Source organism: Drosophila mauritiana, chromosome 3L (assembly GCF_004382145.1).
Source record: "Drosophila mauritiana strain mau12 chromosome 3L, ASM438214v1, whole genome shotgun sequence".
NCBI classification, from domain to species: Eukaryota; Metazoa; Arthropoda; class Insecta; order Diptera; family Drosophilidae; genus Drosophila; species Drosophila mauritiana.
In genome coordinates, this window is record NC_046669.1 from 15251762 (window position 1) to 15269824 (window position 18063).

The window sequence follows — 18063 nt, forward strand, 5'->3', positions numbered from 1 at the left end:
ACTTGGCCAAAAGTCAATTTTCAGCCAAAACGCATGCCAAATTTGCCAAAAACGGAGCGAAGCGAAATAAGAGAAATAGCTAAATATTTTATGATATCGATGAGGCAGGCAGTTTCCGCAGAGCAACTCCCAAGCCCACAGAAGCCCCTTCGTGTTGTTTCGAAAAGTAGTTCAGCAATAACAGCAAAGCGCATTGACAGGCCATTCGAATGCATTTTTATACTCTGCAGTTCGGTTGGGGCCAATGAAATTTGGTAGAATCAGGAAATAAGTTTATAAAGGATCCGTGCAAGGGTCAGAAAATGTTTTAGTAATTAAAAAAGAAAAATAGTTAAGTCTAATCTAATAATTGTTAAATATGATAAGCATGTTTATTTCGCTTCCTTTGAATTTTATACATATCCATTAGGCTGTGTGCTTAAGTGAATCGCAGGGTATATTGCACACTTGCAAATTCTTGGATATCCCTGTGGCTGCTCGTTTATTGTAGCCATTTATGGGATACTCGTGAAATATGAGTTTAGTTATCCACCGGCAAGGGAGAACAACTTGGCCAGTCTCCCCCCAGGCCAATCAATATTCGATGGCAGCCTAAAAGTATGCAAACGAGCCCCCAAAACAAAAGCTTTCGATGATAGAGCGAACTTGGTGCACTCACCTGCAGTTGCATCGCGGGCGGAGGCACTCCCATTTCCATTTCCACCTTGTTCCGCCTGATTTAAGCCATCGATATCGATGCTGGACCGCGTCTTTTTGCCACGCCACACGCTGACGCCACAGCACTCGGCGCAGCAGCAGAAGACAAAGCCCAGAATGAGCAGGATCCAGGCGGAAACCATGAGGACTATGGTCGAGGTCGATCGATAGCTGTGGTTCTCCTCGCCGATGAGAACGAGGACCCTTTCCGCCGTTAAATTGGCATGGGTTGCAGTGCTATTTGCATGGAAATCCAGTAATCCGGCCTCCAAGGTCGGCGCATAAAAGCTATCGACATTGGCCAAAGCTGCATAACTACTGCCCACCGTATGCAGGTATGGTTGCACTTTTGTCACACGCACCACTGTGTAATTAGCCATGATTGCAGCTCACTCACTCAATGAGTCCATCAATCAATCAATCACTGTACCAGTTTATTATTAACTCAAATTTGGCACGAGAACGTATAAACTGAAGCCGCCAAACGTGACCGTTTCTTTGGTAACTCGCCAACAAACTAAACTAGTTGGTCTGTTCAACGTTTATTCTGCGCATATATTATTTATTTTATTCCTTTGGTTTCGTTTTCGGATTTTGGATGTCGGATTTCGTATTTCGTATTTCGTATTTTGTGTGTGAAAAACAGCGACAACAGTTGACGACTGAACCGCAGTTTGGAAAGATTGTTTAATGCCCATACCCGCAATCTTCGTTATCACATTATGTATTTAAGCAGATAGATCGAGTGACAGTGACAGCGACAGAATCTCGTCTCTTGTTTAAACAATATTGTACGCGTATTAACGCCTACCCGCCAGATTTTGTTTAATTATTATTTTTATTTTTTGAGCCAGACAGGCCTGTTTTGGCCTTTTCCTCTCGCAGGTTCTGGCCGAGTTTTGTTTACCAGTGAGAGGTTTAGCTAAAGTTGATCGGTCGTGGTGAATTCTCCCTGGGCCCGTGGTGAAGTTCTCTTGTTGGTGAACGGCCGGAAGCTTTCTGAAATTCTTTGAAGAGCTTCTACGGTCTATTAATCTAGGTATTTCATAGGAATTTCGCCAAAATAAGAATGGGGTAATGACCCTTCTAGGTTTTGTTGACCAGCCGAATAAATACAAATATTGTATTTTTTTTAAGTTATTGACAACTTCATAAGGTATTAAAAGCTTTGATACCCTAAATATAATTTTCGGTAAGCAAATATATCCAGGTCAACACCATACATGTGAATACTTAATAAGGAACATGCTGTTTAAATATTAAAAGCTCGAAATGGTAAATGCAATGTATTTTTACTGCCATCCATCAGTATTATCAGTATCTGAGAGCCAAGGAGAACATGTCATTTAATATACATTTTAATTTATTTTGCGTTCTACTGCTAGTGGGTAAGTCAACTGAATATTCGCAAATTATATTGGGTGCTTAACAATTGTAATGCATAGAGTTTGGACAACCAGAATATGCAGAATATGTTGATCCAGAAGAGCCCTTAGATGATCACCTAACAAGGCCAGATGAGGATGTGGCAAGTATTGATAATGAGATGACAGTGTCGTATGATTATCACAACGAAAACCATGACAGTACTAACCACCCAGACCCTCACGTAGATATATCTACTGATAATTATGCCGAATCGTACGTTGATCATTATACCACTGGAATGGATTATTTTGAAGGTAGTATGAATGATAAAACAAAAGTCCAGCGAAATTTATATGTTCTACGTTTGTCTAAAAATCCAGAAAATCAGCCGGACACAGATTACGGTCAGCATGATCTACACATTGAACATGAAATTGAAGATCGGATAGTGCGATATGCGATGCACAAGTGGCGCGAAGAAATTTGAATTGTATGGCAAATAAAATAACTTGTTTTTTTACTTCGATGCTCTCTTTAGTTTTTTTTTAATCATTTCATTTATGCATTAGTGGATGCTCATTAAGTACGCCTGCGTTCCATACCAGCTCTCAAAGCAATGTCTTCACAGTTCATGGGTGATTGCCAACCTATAGCATAAAAAAGGTTTATTAAAGATATAAGTATATAAGTATTTAGATAAACTTACCCAAGCAGTTTAGTTTGGAGAGCTCACAGCGTCCGACGTTCCTCCAGCGCCAAGATAATTCGGTCCTTTGCCTGCACTCCCTATTGAACAGGGGTAAATCGCGATCGATTGAATTATTTAGACGCCTCACACAGGATTCACATTTCCTTGCCAATTCGTCACAGTCCCGATCTTGACCAGCAACCAGAGTCAGCGATATGACTAAGAACAAGATGTTTATGTTTTGAACATATTGTCATAATTATTTCTAGCTTAAACTTACCAAAAAAGACGGTTAAAACTGTTTTAAGGCGCATTATTGTAGCTTAAACTCTCACGATGGGAACTTATCAGTTGACGCACTACAGAAGTTTCCGATCCAACTTGACTTTATATAAATACCATAAACAATATATCTCAGAAATTACAGATGTTTTACGAAATATGGCAAGTATTTAAATCAGAAATAAAAACCTTTAGTAAAGGGTGGAAAAGTTTTAGGAAATGTATTCAAAGTAGGACAAGTTTTTGTTAAGTTGAATAAGCCTTTTATTTGCTTCCTGGATGTCAGTAAAAAAGTGAATCAAAAATTAAAAGCCGGGTATTTTTCTTTGAGCGGGCTACACTTTATAAAAGCCCATGTTTGGGCTAAAGCTACACAGTACGTACGCGATTTTTAGTAAGAAATTCACGATGTCCAAGATTACTCTGCTTATTGGTAAGGATCTGCATATGGAATTTCGGAGTCCAAATACTTTAATTATTAAATATATATTTTATTCTTTTATTTAGCTTTTATTTGCCTTTTCGTTATCGTTCAGGCCCAAAGCGATAGAGGTATTTGTAGACGAATTGTCGACAGATGTGAGTCAAGGGTCGCGAGAAATGGCAGAAACAACGATATTTCGAATATTTTCAATGAGAACTGTCGGCGAACCCATAGAAATTGGCGCGAAATCTCCCGATGCGAACTCGCAAAAGCCAATTGCATATGTAAGTATATATAAACATTTTTTATATATTTTTATACATACATGTATTTTATCTTTAGTGACCCTAGAACGATGTGAGACGTTGTCCTGCGAGAATGTCCGGCGAGCCCTGGCCTAATAAAATACCGAGATCAGAATCGGAAAATGTAATCGACATACACATAAAAAAGAAAAACATTTTTTACTGCAATGAAATAAATACTTCGATGCTCTCAATTTCTATGCTTTGAATTTTTTCGGGAAATAAAGAAAACTTGCTCATACAAACAATCAATACATAATAGATATGTCAAATAGATTTTCGCAATTATTTGAATATGGAAGGCACAGCGATATTAGATATCACTTAGTGCAACTATACAGTCAATACGACTAAATATTCGATTACCGCTCAAAATTGAGTATTCGAAAAGTTGAATCTATCATTTCTTTTATTATATTTATTATAAAGACGAAACGTGTTAAATTACCTCGTGCGCATTTCTGCCTGCTCAATTTTTATGCATTTAAACTGTATGTTTACTCAATTGTTTCAGAGTCGTAAAATATTTAAAAGAAAAGAATGAGCACAACACGTTTTGAATTTATTCGACAAAGAGACCTCGTCCAAAAATGAACCCAATAAGCTCATCAAAATTAAATAGGAAACTGGCAAGTAGACCCTTCCTAAATGAAGGTGAGTATTTATTATAAATAATATTGAATATTATTATAGAAAATATTATTAAATTATTTTTCGTTGAAATGAATAAATTTTTTATTCAAAGGCCTACCTGCCAGAAAGTCTATCGGTTGCCTCTTTCTTGGCATAATACTTGGAGTTTTTTTAGCCGGAATAATCTTCTACTCGTTGATGAACGAAGACTGCCGGAAAAGTTCAAGGAATATAATGAGCATTATTGGATTGGAAATACCACAAAACAAAAACTCTACATCGAAATTGGATACTGCCGCAAAAAAGTTAGAAGAGAATAGCGTAGCGGTTACAAAATTGAGCATAGAAGGTACACAAGAATCCCCTGATGAATTTAATAAAACTGATAATAACTCCTAAGTTGCAATGCCTTAAGATATTAATTAAGTAATGATATATGAAATAAACAGATGTTAATTTTTTATATGTCAAAATCTTAAATACTTTATAAGAAGTTCGATCAAAGTCTTTGAGCCAAATATATTTAGTTTTTTAGGCAGAACCTGTTATATTAATATAGAGGGTAATATTTTTGAGAGCATTAAAGTTTTTTATTGTTTTTCAGCAGTATACATTTTCCAGGATATTATTCTGAACGATTTGGTTGGAGTTATTCTTCAGTAGGTCGACGAGTCGTAGTTCTACGAGAAGATCTGGTAGTTGGAGCACGACCACGTGTAGTTCTACGAGAAGATCTAGTTGCTGGAGCACGACGAGTAGTTGGGGTCCTACGAGTAGTTCGCGGGGTTGTCGTCCTTGAAGTGGGAGGGCGACCGGACCCGCCATCAATGCTGTTTCTCACATTTTTGCAGTTTATAACAGCACAACGCTGGAGTGTCACTGTTAAATCGATAGTTAGATAATATAATATTATATTTTTATATGAAATACGGTTATTTCAAATCAGATACTTACATCGACAAGTAGCCAGAGTCAATTCGCAACGAGAGACATTTCGCCAGTTTCGAATGCCTGGCTGGCGGCTGCAGTGATTATTAAATGTGTTCGAAACATCATTTTGAACTCCCAATCTCCGTTCATTTCGTCGGCAAGTTTCGTTTTCTTTACGGCAAATTTCTTGTTCACGATTTTGAGCCTGAACAGCCACGCAAAGGCAAAGAATAGCTAAAATGGTTATCATAAGGATTAATAATCATTTATGGTATATCGGTCTATATCCTTACCAAAAAGGAGTGTATTTTTTGACATGTTGGTACTGCTACTGACAACTTGCTTGACTTCAGTGATAAGTGTGCTTCGGTCTTGGGCTTTTATAAAGTGATCGACAGCCTTCGGAATAAGAACCACGTGGCTTTTATGCATTAAGCCCTTTATTTAAACCAGGAAGTTATTGTCTTAATGCCCTTCAATACGCTCAAAAGATGGTCCAGTTTTTATTAGGGGTTTGAATAGGGTTTATGACAATTTTGTAAAGCTTTTGTTCCATATTTTTAACTTTTACCTTTTGTTGTGAAACAGCTGCTTACGCATAGGTTATGGTGTTTATATAAAGTCAGGTTCTGTCAAAGTCTTCGGTAGTTACCTAACTGATAAGTTCCAGTCAACAGTCAAAAAGTTTAAAACTAAAATTATGCAAATTAAAGCTGTTGTAACCGTATTTTCTGGTAAGCTAGGACTTTTAACTATGTAGCAGTGTTCCATAATAATTAGCTTAAATTCTGGCTTAAAGTCCTGCTCCTGGTCTTGGTGGCTGGACAAAATCGGAACTGCGATGAGTTGACCCGCAGATGTGAAATCTGCGTGGAATCATTGAATAATGCACCTGATCGTAACCTGCCCGTTCTCAATAAAGAGTGCAGGACTAAGACTCGGAACAATTGGCGTTGGAGGAATGTAGGACGTTGTGAGCTCACCAGGCTGAACTGCTTGGGTAAGTTGTATATCGAAGAATGCATTACTATGTACTTGTATTTATTTACTTACCATCTCATTTACCATCAGGTGCTAATCGACGCATGAACTGTAATGATATTGCTGAACTCGCTGGCATGGATCGTATTAATTAATAATGATACAAATGCTTGTTAATTGATTGATAATAAAAACACCAGAGAGCATTGAAATACCAACTTGAATATATTATCAAGAATTTAGCCAAGAAGAAACTCAACTCGTTTGCTAGGATTTGAAATGGACACTTAGACTTACTTCTTATATTCCTCATAGGCAAGTGCTTTTCACCACCTTAATTCCTTTTACGATCTCAAGTCATGATTTTATGACTTTAAACATTTATTTAAATCAAGCCCAAATGATCTAAATGATGGCGCAAATCCACTTAACCAAAGTAAAGCCACTGTAACCAGCCAAAGAAACCGTAGTAGCTAGTAAAACCGCAACCCAAAACACAAAAGTCCAAACGCCTACCCAAAAATTGATACAGACCAAAGCGAAGCAAGTGACGCCTTTTGTCCGATGGCCATTGACCAAAACTCTTGCATCTTTAAGTCTGTTGCATTTTTGAATTTTAACTTCGTCTGCCTGTAAATGTACTCGCTCAGATTCAATTCCAAAGCGATTATCACCACTTAGCTGTCAACGACACGACGCCAAACTCCGGTCAAAAAACCGGCTACGGAACTGAAACCACTGCAGTGGCAGGCCAAATGCCCCATAGTGCACTGCTCCACAGCCGAATCCAAGACCAAGTCGAAAATGTTTCCAAGTCCCAGACCAAGTACGAGTGCGAACGCCAATATCGCTGGCCAGGCACTTTGGATGTGGAGCTCTCTTGACAAAGGGCATGGCTGTTGAATGTGAGTGTCTACATGTGTACCTACTTCGCTGGCTCAAATAAAATTTACACTTACAAGTGGCGCTAAAGTCAAGTGCAATGCATTCCATATACCCCATCCCCATCTCTAAATCCCCGAACCCGCTCCATTCGGACCCCTTCTCTAACCGCTTTTTCCGACGTCAGCTGGCCAGACATGTCCAAAGTGGAAGGCAACGAAAAGGAAAGACTTTTCAAAACGGGAGGGGAGTGGCGAAGCGACGGGTGCGGCAACTGTGGTCAAGAGTTTTATAAACTTCATCATCATGATGGCCTGGTCTAAGCATTTTTCAAGTGCAGCGCCAAATGTTCAATTTTCAAATATTATATAAGCAGTTGGCACAGGCTGAGTGGAAAATCATTACCATCCATTTCTTAACTTTGTAACGGATATATTTGATATCCCAAAAGCGCAAAGATTTACCATATTTAGTTTTAATTTGAACTACCGACCTTTCCCGACAACTTGTTTCGTCGATCAGTCCTGCAACCAGTTCCACCAAAGTGTCCCGACGAGCTGTCCCGACTGGATCCGCCGACCTGTCCCGCTGACCTGTACCGCCAAATTCCGACGGCTCCCGCAATATCTGATTGCAAAACAAAGTAATTCAATGAACAACAATTAGGTCAGCTTTCTTGTTCAATCAACATGGTTTTTATTGGATGCATTCTTCTATCAGTAATGGTATTCGATCCACGGTAGTACGAAGACCTTTACTAAGTTCCACTTTTGGTCACGGGCAGCCACATCCTTTTTCTCCACTGAGGGGAATGACAGGTCCGGGTCCAAAGTTCCCGGGAATTTCGGGATCGGGTATTAGAGGACTATCGGGATTCCAGCCTTGTGGGCATTGTGGATCAAATCCGCATTCTGCATTGTTGGGAATGACAGGTCCTGGTCCGGAAGGTCCGGGAAAGGGGGGAAAACAAGGACCGCCAGGATTCCAACCTGGTGGATTCCACGAGACACAGCCGCAGGGCGTTCGAGAAGGTGTTGGTATTGTCCAAATCGGACCGCCGGGATTCCAACCTAACGGTTTTCTCGAGCATTCGTCTGGTTTCTTGGTAGTCGTTGAACCGCTTGGGATTATAGGACCGCCAGGATTCCATCCAGACGGGTGAGAGCTACTACATCCGCATGGTGGTTCGGTGTTTTCAGTGCTTGGTGGATTGGGTGGAAGAGTGTTCTTTTGAGTTGTGCTATCTGTACAAGTGCATGGTGGATTGGGATTTTGAGTAGAAATATCTGTAACCGGTGGTTCCGTCCATGGAGTAGTGCTTTCTGTACAAGTACTAGTCGGATTGGTCTTTTTAGTAGTGCTATCTGTACAAGTGCATGGTGGATTGGGATTTTGGGTAGAAATATCTGTAACCGGTGGTTCCGTCCATGGAGTAGTGCTTTCTGTACAAGTACTAGTCGGATTGGTCTTTTTAGTAGTGCTATCTGTACAAGTGCATGGTGGATTGGGATTTTGGGTAGAAATATCTGTAACCGGTGGTTCCGTCCATGGAGTAGTGCTTTCTGTACAAGTACTAGTCGGATTGGTCTTTTTAGTAGTGCTATCTGTACAAGTGCATGGTGGATTGGGATTTTGGGTAGAAATATCTGTAACCGGTGGTTCCGTCCATGGAGTAGTGCTTTCTGTACAAGTACTAGTCGGATTGGTCTTTTTAGTAGTGCTATCTGTACAGGTACAAGTCGGATTGGTCTTTTGAGTTGTACTATCTGTACAAGTGCATGGAGGATTGGGTTTTTGAGTAGAAATATCTGTAACCGGTGGTTCCGTCCATGGAGTAGTGCTTCCAGTACAAGTACAAGTCGGATTGGTCTTTTTAGTAGTGCTATCTGTACAAGTGCACGGAGGATTGGGATTTTGAGTAGAAATATCTGTAACCGGTGGTTCCGTCCATGGAGTAGTGCTTTCTGTACAAGTACAAGTCGGATTGGTCTTTTTAGTAGTGCTATCTGTACAAGTACAAGTCGGATTGGTCTTTTGAGTTGTACTATCTGTACAAGTGCATGGTGGATTGGATTTTTGAGTAGTAATATCTATAACCGGTGGTTCCGTCCTCTTTTTCTTCTTTGTACAAGGAACGTGTGTTCTAGGCTTCCTTGTGTTTCTGTGATGCTTCCGTTTTCTGATATTGTGATGTTTTGGTCTTGGTGTCTCACGTCTCCTAGGGATTCTCCTGCGCCTCCCAGTAGATCTCACAGGTCCTGGTCCACCCCTATGAGGCTCCTTGTGTTCCTTGCGACCACCTTCATTGCACGGTTGGAGACCCAATGCCTTCTCAATTACCTCCAGGCAGGCTTCACTCTGCTCTGCATAGTACAGCAGAAAGAAGCTCACTAAAAAGATCATGTTAGCTAAATTAATTATCCATTTTAGTAATTCAACTTACCCACTAAGCAGACCACGGTTAGTTTCATGGTGAAACCCCTTTAGGAAGTTGTCGGAAACTGTGTGCATCCATACCTCCACAAAGAACTTATATAGCATTTAGAATGCGCCAGTTGACTTGCCAATTGTGTCAATAACTGTAGAAAGAATTTAATTATAGATATGAACTCGGGTGGCTGCAAATTTTGGGACAGGTATTAATAGGCGCCACTCTGTTTGCACATGTAGCGTGGAAAATTTTCCTTAAGTTCAGATCTTCAGATGAACTCCCCCGTCTAGCGTTTGGACCAAAAGCATTGGCTGCAATCTCAGACAGCCAAATAATAAACTACCATTTTTTATGGCATCAAGAAAATCAAAAACATTTCGTTTGAAAAATTATGCTTTGGAAAAAGATGGAGGGGAGTGAGATGTTTTGAAGAACTGCCAGACGAGATGACGAGGATGCATCAAGTGTAAGACAAGCATGACGATGTGCACGATGTGCGTGCCTGGCTCAACTCATCGCGATGCTGGTCTGGACCCGTCTTTACGATAATGCCCCGTACGTGGAAGATGCTCTCGTGGTCGGGCGACTGTTGATTCCTGGAAGGGCTGAGCGCTGAGAGGGTCCAGAATAAATTGAAGGCCAAGACCGCGAGTACGACAAGAACATATCGCTTTATTGGCCGCACAGACAAGCTAGAGTAACCAAGTCAAATCTCTTCACATATGCATTTATTTGGACAAAATCACTTTTAATATTTTAGCTGTGCTTCCATGTGGTAATCACAATGCTGGTGGGCATTCTTCTAAGTTCGCCTTGGCATCCCAGCAAGCTCTGCTATTACCAAGCAATCCAGTTTCCTCTTGTGAGCTGCAAATGCGGCAAAAGTCAATAACATTATTATGCACTTTTGTAAATTGTGAAAAATTAATAAATAAATAAATTAATAAATGAATATTAATTAATTTGGTTTTCATTTCAATATACGTTAGTTTTAGTCCAGAAGATGTATTTACATTTTCAAAAAAAAAAAATCGAAAAATTTATATAAAGGCTTTAAAGCTAAATAACAGTGTTAGTAAATTAGTTAATTTACATTTCAGTTAGGCAAGACTTATGGTTGATTTTTAGAAGTAGGTACCTATTCTTCAAACAGTTTATATTAACTTACCTCCGCAAGCGATCACTTGAAGATCGCAGCGAGTCTGATTCTTCCAGATGTATCTACCACGAACTTTCTCACGGCATCCCTCGTTCATGAACTCCACATTATTGATGGGATTGTTGAGTCTTCGGATGCAAGGATTGCAAGTGTCCCTTAACTTACGGCATTCGGGACTTTGTCCATTAATTAGTACACAGCCCAGGATCAAGATGACGCAGATAATACTTGTCAATTGCATTTTTAAGCCTGCGTGCAAGTAAATCAACTGGAGATTTCCTTTTGGCTTAAATTAAAAAATCTCAGCTTTTATATAATTTGGAAACAAGGAAGTGGTATGTTCCAAATAGGACCACATCTGTTTTTCAGATGAGATAATAAAGCAACTAATTTTGCGTTACAGACGCTGCTCTAGTCTGACCTATTGAATTTGGATTGTTCATATAAAATTGTAAAAAAGATAAAGCCTTTGCACACCTGTTAAAATTGTAAACGTATTCTTCCTTGATCAATGTTTACGGTATAAATAAAGAGCGATATACTACGATATAGTCAGAGTAGTTATCAAGTTCACCTTAAAAACTTCTGCAATGTCGAAACTGTTGCTTTTGTTGGGTAAGCAACCCTTATAGATGATAAAACTTAGTTATATAATTTCAATCCTTTAGCTTTCTGCTGCATATTGATATGCCAGGTCCTAGCTCAGGATGCTTCGGGTCGCCAATTTTGCGATCGTTTATTCGCCGACTGTCTTCGTGAACAGCCCACCGTGGGAACTAAGGATGATACCGTGGATCTATTTAATTCATATTGCGGACGACATGACCGAAACTGGAGGAAATTAACCCGTTGTGAGCTGGTCAAAGCCTCGTGCATATGTAAGCAAATTATTTTTTATTTTCTTGGAATTTTATTAAGATTTTTCCTCCTTAGTAACTATGGTTCGCTGCGATAATGTGTCCTGCAAAAATGTTGCCGATAGCCTGCGGTCTTAATAAATTGCATTATTTTACTCTTGTGAGATTTAATAAATGTTTTGTCAGCCGAAATAGAAAAAGCTTTTCAATGAGAGCAAATAAAGTGATTTTAATTTCCATTCTTAAAATAATTGGCTTCTGCTTATAGTTTATTTATATATAAGAAAATTATAATATATAAGCTTAGGAAAATTATCTGCTCAAAATACCGATATCTATATAGTAACGATTTTCAAGGCAGTTCCACAGCTGTTACTCATGTACTTATTTCTAGATGTGCTATAAATATGTGACCAGAATTGGAGATCCATAATATTGTGTTTACATTTCATCGTATTGATTTCAATTTGAACTTTAACGGGAATTTGACTTAAAAAACAAAATAAATAAATATTTTTCTATAACGTAAATAAGAATAAATTACATTTGTAGTAATTATGCCTGCAAATTTAGCGTAGTTTTCTTTATATAAACCTTCGCTAGCTGTTTTGAAATTTGGGAGATTTATATTATACTCATTAAAAGCGTTGGTAATGATAGTCAATCTATATAATTAAATAGAATATCTTATAAATGCATTTTATTGTATTTTAAAAAATTTGTTTCAAGAATATGAGAAACAATTATTATCCAGTCCCGAAAGTGAATATCATATGCTTTGGCCATATGCTACATTTATTATCCTGGAGGTCTTGGAGTCACTTTGGGCATTTTGGCAACTTCGGCGAATGGGGCCTTATATATGATGGCCAACAAGGAAGCGAGGTCTTAAGTGTCCTCAATTTATTGAATTTATTATTTATTGAATCTGAACAAAGAAACAGATACGATCCCAATACCTGTGTTAAATGCAGTTGGGTTTTTATTAATCAGTTTAGACCTCAAAACTATTTCAATCGTTACGCCATGTTAAAACTTTTGCTGTCATTGGGTAAGTTCTACCAATAGGTATTTATATTTATTTAAGTGGTAATAAGCTACTTTCTCTCAGCTATTGTGTGCCTGCTTATGGCTCACATACAAGGCAATCCCGATGAAGCTAACAGGCGTCACAAAATCTGCATTCGCACCTATGATAAGTGCATTGAAAATGAAGCTAGTTTGGGAAAACAGGACGATACCTCCAAGTTCTTTAACGACTACTGTCGCCGTTCGGATTCTGTCTGGTCAGATGTAAGCCGTTGTGATCTTCTGCGAATAGCCTGTTTATGTGAGTTAACATCTTAAGCTTCAGAAAGATCAAAGTAATACTTTTCCAATTATTCAGCTACTGTGCGCGATTGCGAAACACCGACTTGCAAGAATGTTGCCCACCGAATGCGTCTTTGGTGAAAATTTTAAAACACCCTGAATAAACTGAAAGCGAGAAATGATATTTAACAAGATTCAATTTTGTATTCTTATTTTTTATTTAAATGTTATATTTTAAGTTGTAGCTCTCATTAAATATTGCAACCAACTGGGTTGTTCTTTCTGCAAAACTTTACTATATTTTGTAATTCAATAAATATATGTATATTTTCTTGCAACATTAAACAAATTTTAATAGTGTCCTTAATCCAAAAAAAAAATATATGTTATCCTTTTGGTCACATATGATACATAGCTGTTAGATAACAATATTAATTTAAAAACCTGGGCATAGGTCGTTTTTCAGCTTGATTTTGGAAATCGATTTTCCCTAACTATGGACTTGCGGGAAATAAATAAGCAAAAGTACTTAAATTGCTTTTACAAACATATTTCTTTATTTATGTTTAAAAATATTGTTTAAAAAGACAAATAGTTTTAAATTTCTCTCAAGGCTTATGAAAAATCAACGAATCCGTCTCATGCCTGTTATTCTAGCCACATTCTCGCAATCCAGTCGTGTTTCGTGATCTGCAATTCATAAAATATTCTCAGATTTCTATATATAATACTTTTTAAATACTTATACTATATTATACTTACTTTCGCACGCAACGATTTGCATATTACAACGCCTTACGTCCCGCCAAATCCAACGTCCTCTTAGTTTTTCCCTACAATCGCTATTAATGAATTCCAGGTTGTTAATAGGATCCACCAAGCGGCGGGTGCAAGGACGACAATTTTCGCGAAGCCTCGTGCAATTTAAGCTCTGAGCCTTTATTGAAAGGCAGCAAAGGATAAGGGTTAAGGAAAAAACGCACTGATACCGCATTTTTATTACAACTGATAGCTGGAAACTGAGATAACTCGTTTTATACACGGGCGAACAGAGAAAAAACACTTGTATAATAATGAAATTCAAATTAGAGCAAGGATAGCCCTACTGACATCGATTCGCAGGTACAACAAAAGAAGCACCTGAGTAAAATGGAACTGGGGAAAGGTGTTCCTTTCATCATGGTAAGGAATCTTGATCCGATGCCCATATAAATACAACCGCGCAGATAGTTTAACATCAGTTTGGGAAGCTTAAAAATGTGGAAAATATTCTTGCTGTTGGGTAAGAGTTTTATCTCGTCAACGATTGTTTATCTTTCTAACAACCCATTTTTTTGTAGTTATTTGTATCCTGCAATTGAGCCACATTGAAGCTCAATGGAGTCGAGAGTACTGTGAGAATATCTATAACGATTGCCAACGATTTACACCCAGAATTGGACGATTCGATGAGACTATAGATTCATTTAATCGTCATTGTCGTCGGGAGCGCAGAGGAAGGTGGAACAGTGTGTCTCGATGTGAAATGGAAAAAGCCACCTGTCTTCGTGAGTCACAATTGCAATTTAAGTCATATTTAGCGCTAACTGATTTTATATTTTAGTTATTTTTCGTCGCTGTGATGATATGTCCTGCAACAACATTGCAGATGTCTTGGAATTGTAATCAAGTCTTTTTAAGAAATGTTCTTTTGTTCAGCAACAGAGGATATAAACAAAAGCTTAAGCAATAACAGACTGGCAATAAACATATTGTTTTATCAAAAGTTAATAAAGGCAAATAAAGTAATTTTAGGATCCAACTCTATAAAAGCAGTTAAAATGGGAAATTATATTAAGTTAATTTAAAGATGTCAATCATATCGGTGCTGATCGGTAACTTTTACTATATGGATTTAATATTAGTTTATACCTAATTTGCGTTGAAAGTCGTCAGTGTTTTTATAGCAAGTGAAGGCAACTATGTTGGGGATTTATTCAAATGCAATGAATTGCTGCTTAAATGTCAGGAAACTGAAACCATAATGGGAAAGTTCAATAGAATGACAAATGAGCTAAATCGAAACTGCAGCCAGGAAATTGGATCCAAGTGGAGCAATGTTACCCGTTGTGAATTGGAAGCTACAAAGTGTTTGTGTAAGAATACGTGCAAGTAATTTAATAAAACAATTATAATTTTTAATATTTATAACCTCCAGTGAACCAGATGAATGCAATGGACGCGAATTGTGATAATATTGCCGATGTAATGCATCTTTAAAAATCGTAGGATTACAAGTAAATAGTAAAGAATAAAACATTACTTATTTAAATTGTTATTAGCATAAGCACAAACTTTTCGATTGCCTCCCCTTAATACTCCATGACCATTACTTTTGAGTGGAATATATTTATGTTTAGCCCTTGGGGCATTTGCTGTCTCCTTGTTTACCTTCGCATAAATCTCACCCTCGACAGGAGGAAATATTTATGAGCTAATCATTTTTAATTATCATCGAGCGACAACAAAAGCTGAGTAAACTTTTACTGGAAAATCTAATCACATTCTGGAACAGCGGACAGAAATAATTACGCCAAGACCTCGGGGCAACAGGAGCAAAAAAGCGAAGACTCCCAACTAAAATAAAAATAAAAATCAATTTCAGGGCATTTCCTGGCCACGTTGCACGTGCCACGTGCCAAAACAACAACAATAACAAACTCGAGTGGAGTTTGGCTGGCTGGGGGGATTCCCCCATACACATATATGCTGCTAGCACTCGAACCCAAAATTTCATTACCATTTTGGGGGTAGCAGTTTTGTGCCCTCTGGCAGAGAGTCAATTACTGCAAGGAAGCGAACGATGATGTCGTCATCCGAATCCGAATCCTTCTCCGAATCTTCGCAGAGGAAACACTCCACATAGTTGCTTAATATTTATCTAGCGTCGGTAATCAGCCATCCCCGACATGTGTCCATGATCTTGATAACAAACAAGACCAAAAGCAAACAGCAAATCCCGGCAAACAAATCAGAGCAGACCAGGGGCAACCCAATGCGTTTTTAATAAACTCTCAGTTAATAATAAAATTTTCAGTGAATGTGATTATGATTACAATCGCAGTGATGACACGATTGAGAGATACAAATCCCCTCCGTTTTCCCCTCCCCAAACTTTTACTTCGTTAGGTGTTCGTTTGAGTTATTTCAGAATCAGAAACTGAGTGTGAAATTTGGCAGCTTGTTACAATTTTCCACCGGAGCGAGGAAGTAGGGAGCCTGCAACCATTGACCCTAATCATGTAGCAGCTTGTAAAATGCGAGCGTGAAAAGAAAATTGAAAAGTTAGTTCGACGCCCGGGTTTTCCGTCAGTCCCCCCAAAAATCCCCCCTCGTGCCAGTTCGGTTTCTGAAAGGCTGTTGATTTGGGAAATTCCTTAAACTTGTCCGAAAGTCGGGTTGTAAAAGCCAAAAGTTGTTGAAGGTATATATGCTGGGATTATGGCAAGTTTTCTTAAGTGCGAAAATGAGGAAAGCTATTTGAGTTTTGCGAACTATGAGTGCAATGCGGTGTTCTCCAGCTTCATTTTTAATAGCTTAGGAGTTTTTGGGTTCAAGGAGCTAAAAAAAATAAATAAAATAATTTAATAATAATTTAAATATAGTAGTAGGAACATCTGACAATACATCGACGCCTTATATCCTTACCTTAAAGGTCCTTAAACATTATGCTAATTATTTAAAATAGATTTGCTATAAAGCATTTTCATTATTATTCGTATCTTTTCGTGCGTCAATTTCACTTCCTCAACGCCTTCCTTACAACTTTAATGTCTTCCGAACAAAGGCCTTTAAGAACACTAAAAAACACCTTCCGAGGGTAATCGACAGCACACTCCCACAGACAAAGGCCAAACCACCGAAACCCACCCAGTGCAGTGAACCACCCCCTTTTATGGAGCGCTCCTCATTCCACAACTGCGAAACACCCCACAAAAAACCCCCCAATAGATGGGCACACGTTTTGTTGCGATCCCGATGAGGAAATGCTAATCCGCATGTAATATTCGAAAATGATATGAAAATGCCAAACCAAACAACCACCCACCGGAGCAACCCGACTCCAAAAATCCAAAAATCCAGAGATCCAGAGTAAAGCAGCCAGGCTGAACGGAACCAACATTACTCAATGTCAACATCAAAATTGCTTTGGAATTCATGCATTCATTTATTTCGCCTTCAACAAAAAGGCAAACTAACGCAGTATAGAAATTTTCATTTTCGGCTGAGTTTTAATTCGGGGGAATCGGAATCTCCGGGGTCCTTAAATAGCTGAACAGCCGGTTGGGAATGGGAATGGGAACGGGAATGGGAACAGGAACTTTCATGCTGATTAAAAGTGGCAACTGTGTCTACGGGGTTGCGATGCTTTTTTGAGTTTTTCGGTTTAGGTTTCGTGTTGCAACCTTTTTCCACTTGCCACCGAGGGTTGCCCCCGGACGCAAGAGAAAGGGGATGGTGACTCATCCTGCTCCTGGCTGCACTTGTCCTTTGCTATTAAACAGAAAAAATTTCGTCACAGACGGTGGCGTGAAATTTCGAAACGAATTCTCTAAACTCGCTCATTGTAATTTCTGTAATACGCGAGTGCATGGGCATGAGGCATGTGGCCAGGAAGTTTGTTTTTGTTTAAAGTTATTAGAATTCAGTTGGTTGTTCCGCGGCTGGAATTTGTGGTGGCTGCAAGGTGGTGGGTGGTGGATGGTTGGTCCGCCTTTGAGTGGGTGGGTCTACGCAACAGCTGGTGCTCCAGGGCCAGAATGCGACCAGTACTTGGCCGCAGTGTGGTCAATTTGAAGGACCCTTGTCTCGCCTCAGCACTTGTTTGTTTTTCGCCGATATGTTTGCGTGAGTGCCGGGGATTTTAATTCATTGGCAGGGCAAACAAAAGCGCAAAAGTCAAGCGATTTGCGATCTTAAAACGCGTGGAATGGGGTAACTTTGATTTTAATGGCATGTACAAATTGCTTGCTAATAGAAAAACAAAACAAACGGTCAGATACATACAAAAAAAAATCCAAGCATAAAATACAAATTGGTTTTAAATTATTCGTTATGGATTAACAAATGCTCGCGA

The 18063-nt window shown here is 38.8% G+C and overlaps 14 protein-coding genes across 14 annotated transcripts in view; 8 read left to right on the top strand and 6 right to left on the bottom strand.

The window, feature by feature from the left end:
- LOC117141607 overlaps positions 1–1077 on the bottom strand; it is a 44123-nt gene extending 43046 nt beyond the window's left edge. Inside the window, exon 1 of the mRNA XM_033305123.1 lies at positions 659–1077. Coding sequence (XP_033161014.1) covers positions 659–1076 — 418 coding nt within the window. The 5' untranslated portion in view covers position 1077. The remainder of the gene's footprint in view (positions 1–658) is intronic.
- A 353-nt stretch (positions 1078–1430) lies between these two features.
- On the top strand, positions 1431–2590 carry LOC117141608. The gene is made up of 3 exons (XM_033305124.1): positions 1431–2084; positions 2142–2378; positions 2445–2590. The coding sequence occupies exons 1-3, from the start codon at positions 1976–1978 to the stop codon at positions 2549–2551; spliced, it is 453 nt and encodes a 150-aa protein (XP_033161015.1). The 5' UTR covers positions 1431–1975; the 3' UTR covers positions 2552–2590.
- On the top strand, positions 2574–3943 carry LOC117141609. Its single transcript, XM_033305126.1, has 3 exons — positions 2574–3467; positions 3542–3742; positions 3801–3943. Exons 1-3 carry the CDS (start codon positions 3389–3391, stop codon positions 3857–3859), a joined length of 339 nt encoding a protein of 112 aa, XP_033161017.1. The 5' UTR covers positions 2574–3388; the 3' UTR covers positions 3860–3943.
- On the bottom strand, positions 2644–3108 carry LOC117141610. Its single transcript, XM_033305127.1, has 3 exons — positions 3033–3108; positions 2771–2971; positions 2644–2711 (listed from the first exon to the last, which is right to left on the bottom strand). Exons 1-3 carry the CDS (start codon positions 3064–3066, stop codon positions 2644–2646), a joined length of 303 nt encoding a protein of 100 aa, XP_033161018.1. The 5' UTR covers positions 3067–3108.
- Positions 3944–4322: 379 nt separating the features above from the next.
- On the top strand, positions 4323–4810 carry LOC117141416. The gene is given in 2 exon segments (XM_033304843.1): positions 4323–4417; positions 4509–4810. Coding segments are annotated over 2 exon segments (366 nt in total). The 5' UTR covers positions 4323–4353.
- Positions 4811–5045: 235 nt separating this feature from the next.
- LOC117139298 (salivary glue protein Sgs-3) lies at positions 5046–5644 on the bottom strand. Its single transcript, XM_033301531.1, has 3 exons — positions 5620–5644; positions 5351–5560; positions 5046–5275 (listed from the first exon to the last, which is right to left on the bottom strand). Exons 1-3 carry the CDS (start codon positions 5642–5644, stop codon positions 5046–5048), a joined length of 465 nt encoding a protein of 154 aa, XP_033157422.1.
- A 273-nt stretch (positions 5645–5917) lies between these two features.
- LOC117140659 lies at positions 5918–6499 on the top strand. The gene is made up of 3 exons (XM_033303703.1): positions 5918–6060; positions 6126–6326; positions 6398–6499. Exons 1-3 carry the CDS (start codon positions 6027–6029, stop codon positions 6460–6462), a joined length of 300 nt encoding a protein of 99 aa, XP_033159594.1. The 5' UTR covers positions 5918–6026; the 3' UTR covers positions 6463–6499.
- Positions 6500–7862: 1363 nt separating this feature from the next.
- On the bottom strand, positions 7863–9685 carry LOC117141660 (mucin-2). Its single transcript, XM_033305250.1, has 2 exons — positions 9633–9685; positions 7863–9579 (listed from the first exon to the last, which is right to left on the bottom strand). Exons 1-2 carry the CDS (start codon positions 9658–9660, stop codon positions 7964–7966), a joined length of 1644 nt encoding a protein of 547 aa, XP_033161141.1. The 5' UTR covers positions 9661–9685; the 3' UTR covers positions 7863–7963.
- Positions 9686–10422: 737 nt separating this feature from the next.
- On the bottom strand, positions 10423–11038 carry LOC117141516. The gene is made up of 2 exons (XM_033305006.1): positions 10789–11038; positions 10423–10487 (listed from the first exon to the last, which is right to left on the bottom strand). Exons 1-2 carry the CDS (start codon positions 11018–11020, stop codon positions 10423–10425), a joined length of 297 nt encoding a protein of 98 aa, XP_033160897.1. The 5' UTR covers positions 11021–11038.
- Positions 11039–11351: 313 nt separating this feature from the next.
- LOC117141777 lies at positions 11352–11774 on the top strand. Its single transcript, XM_033305409.1, has 3 exons — positions 11352–11394; positions 11448–11657; positions 11713–11774. Exons 1-3 carry the CDS (start codon positions 11370–11372, stop codon positions 11772–11774), a joined length of 297 nt encoding a protein of 98 aa, XP_033161300.1. The 5' UTR covers positions 11352–11369.
- Positions 11775–12662: 888 nt separating this feature from the next.
- Positions 12663–13088, top strand: LOC117141795. Its single transcript, XM_033305436.1, has 3 exons — positions 12663–12687; positions 12748–12966; positions 13024–13088. The coding sequence occupies exons 1-3, from the start codon at positions 12663–12665 to the stop codon at positions 13086–13088; spliced, it is 309 nt and encodes a 102-aa protein (XP_033161327.1).
- Positions 13089–13559: 471 nt separating this feature from the next.
- On the bottom strand, positions 13560–13947 carry LOC117141854. Its single transcript, XM_033305530.1, has 2 exons — positions 13710–13947; positions 13560–13637 (listed from the first exon to the last, which is right to left on the bottom strand). The coding sequence occupies exons 1-2, from the start codon at positions 13939–13941 to the stop codon at positions 13573–13575; spliced, it is 297 nt and encodes a 98-aa protein (XP_033161421.1). The 5' UTR covers positions 13942–13947; the 3' UTR covers positions 13560–13572.
- A 254-nt stretch (positions 13948–14201) lies between these two features.
- LOC117141739 lies at positions 14202–14612 on the top strand. Its single transcript, XM_033305359.1, has 3 exons — positions 14202–14229; positions 14288–14494; positions 14551–14612. The coding sequence occupies exons 1-3, from the start codon at positions 14205–14207 to the stop codon at positions 14610–14612; spliced, it is 294 nt and encodes a 97-aa protein (XP_033161250.1). The 5' UTR covers positions 14202–14204.
- A 184-nt stretch (positions 14613–14796) lies between these two features.
- Positions 14797–15206, top strand: LOC117141984. The gene is made up of 3 exons (XM_033305793.1): positions 14797–14821; positions 14876–15082; positions 15145–15206. Exons 1-3 carry the CDS (start codon positions 14797–14799, stop codon positions 15204–15206), a joined length of 294 nt encoding a protein of 97 aa, XP_033161684.1.
- The last annotated feature ends 2857 nt before the right edge of the window (positions 15207–18063 follow it).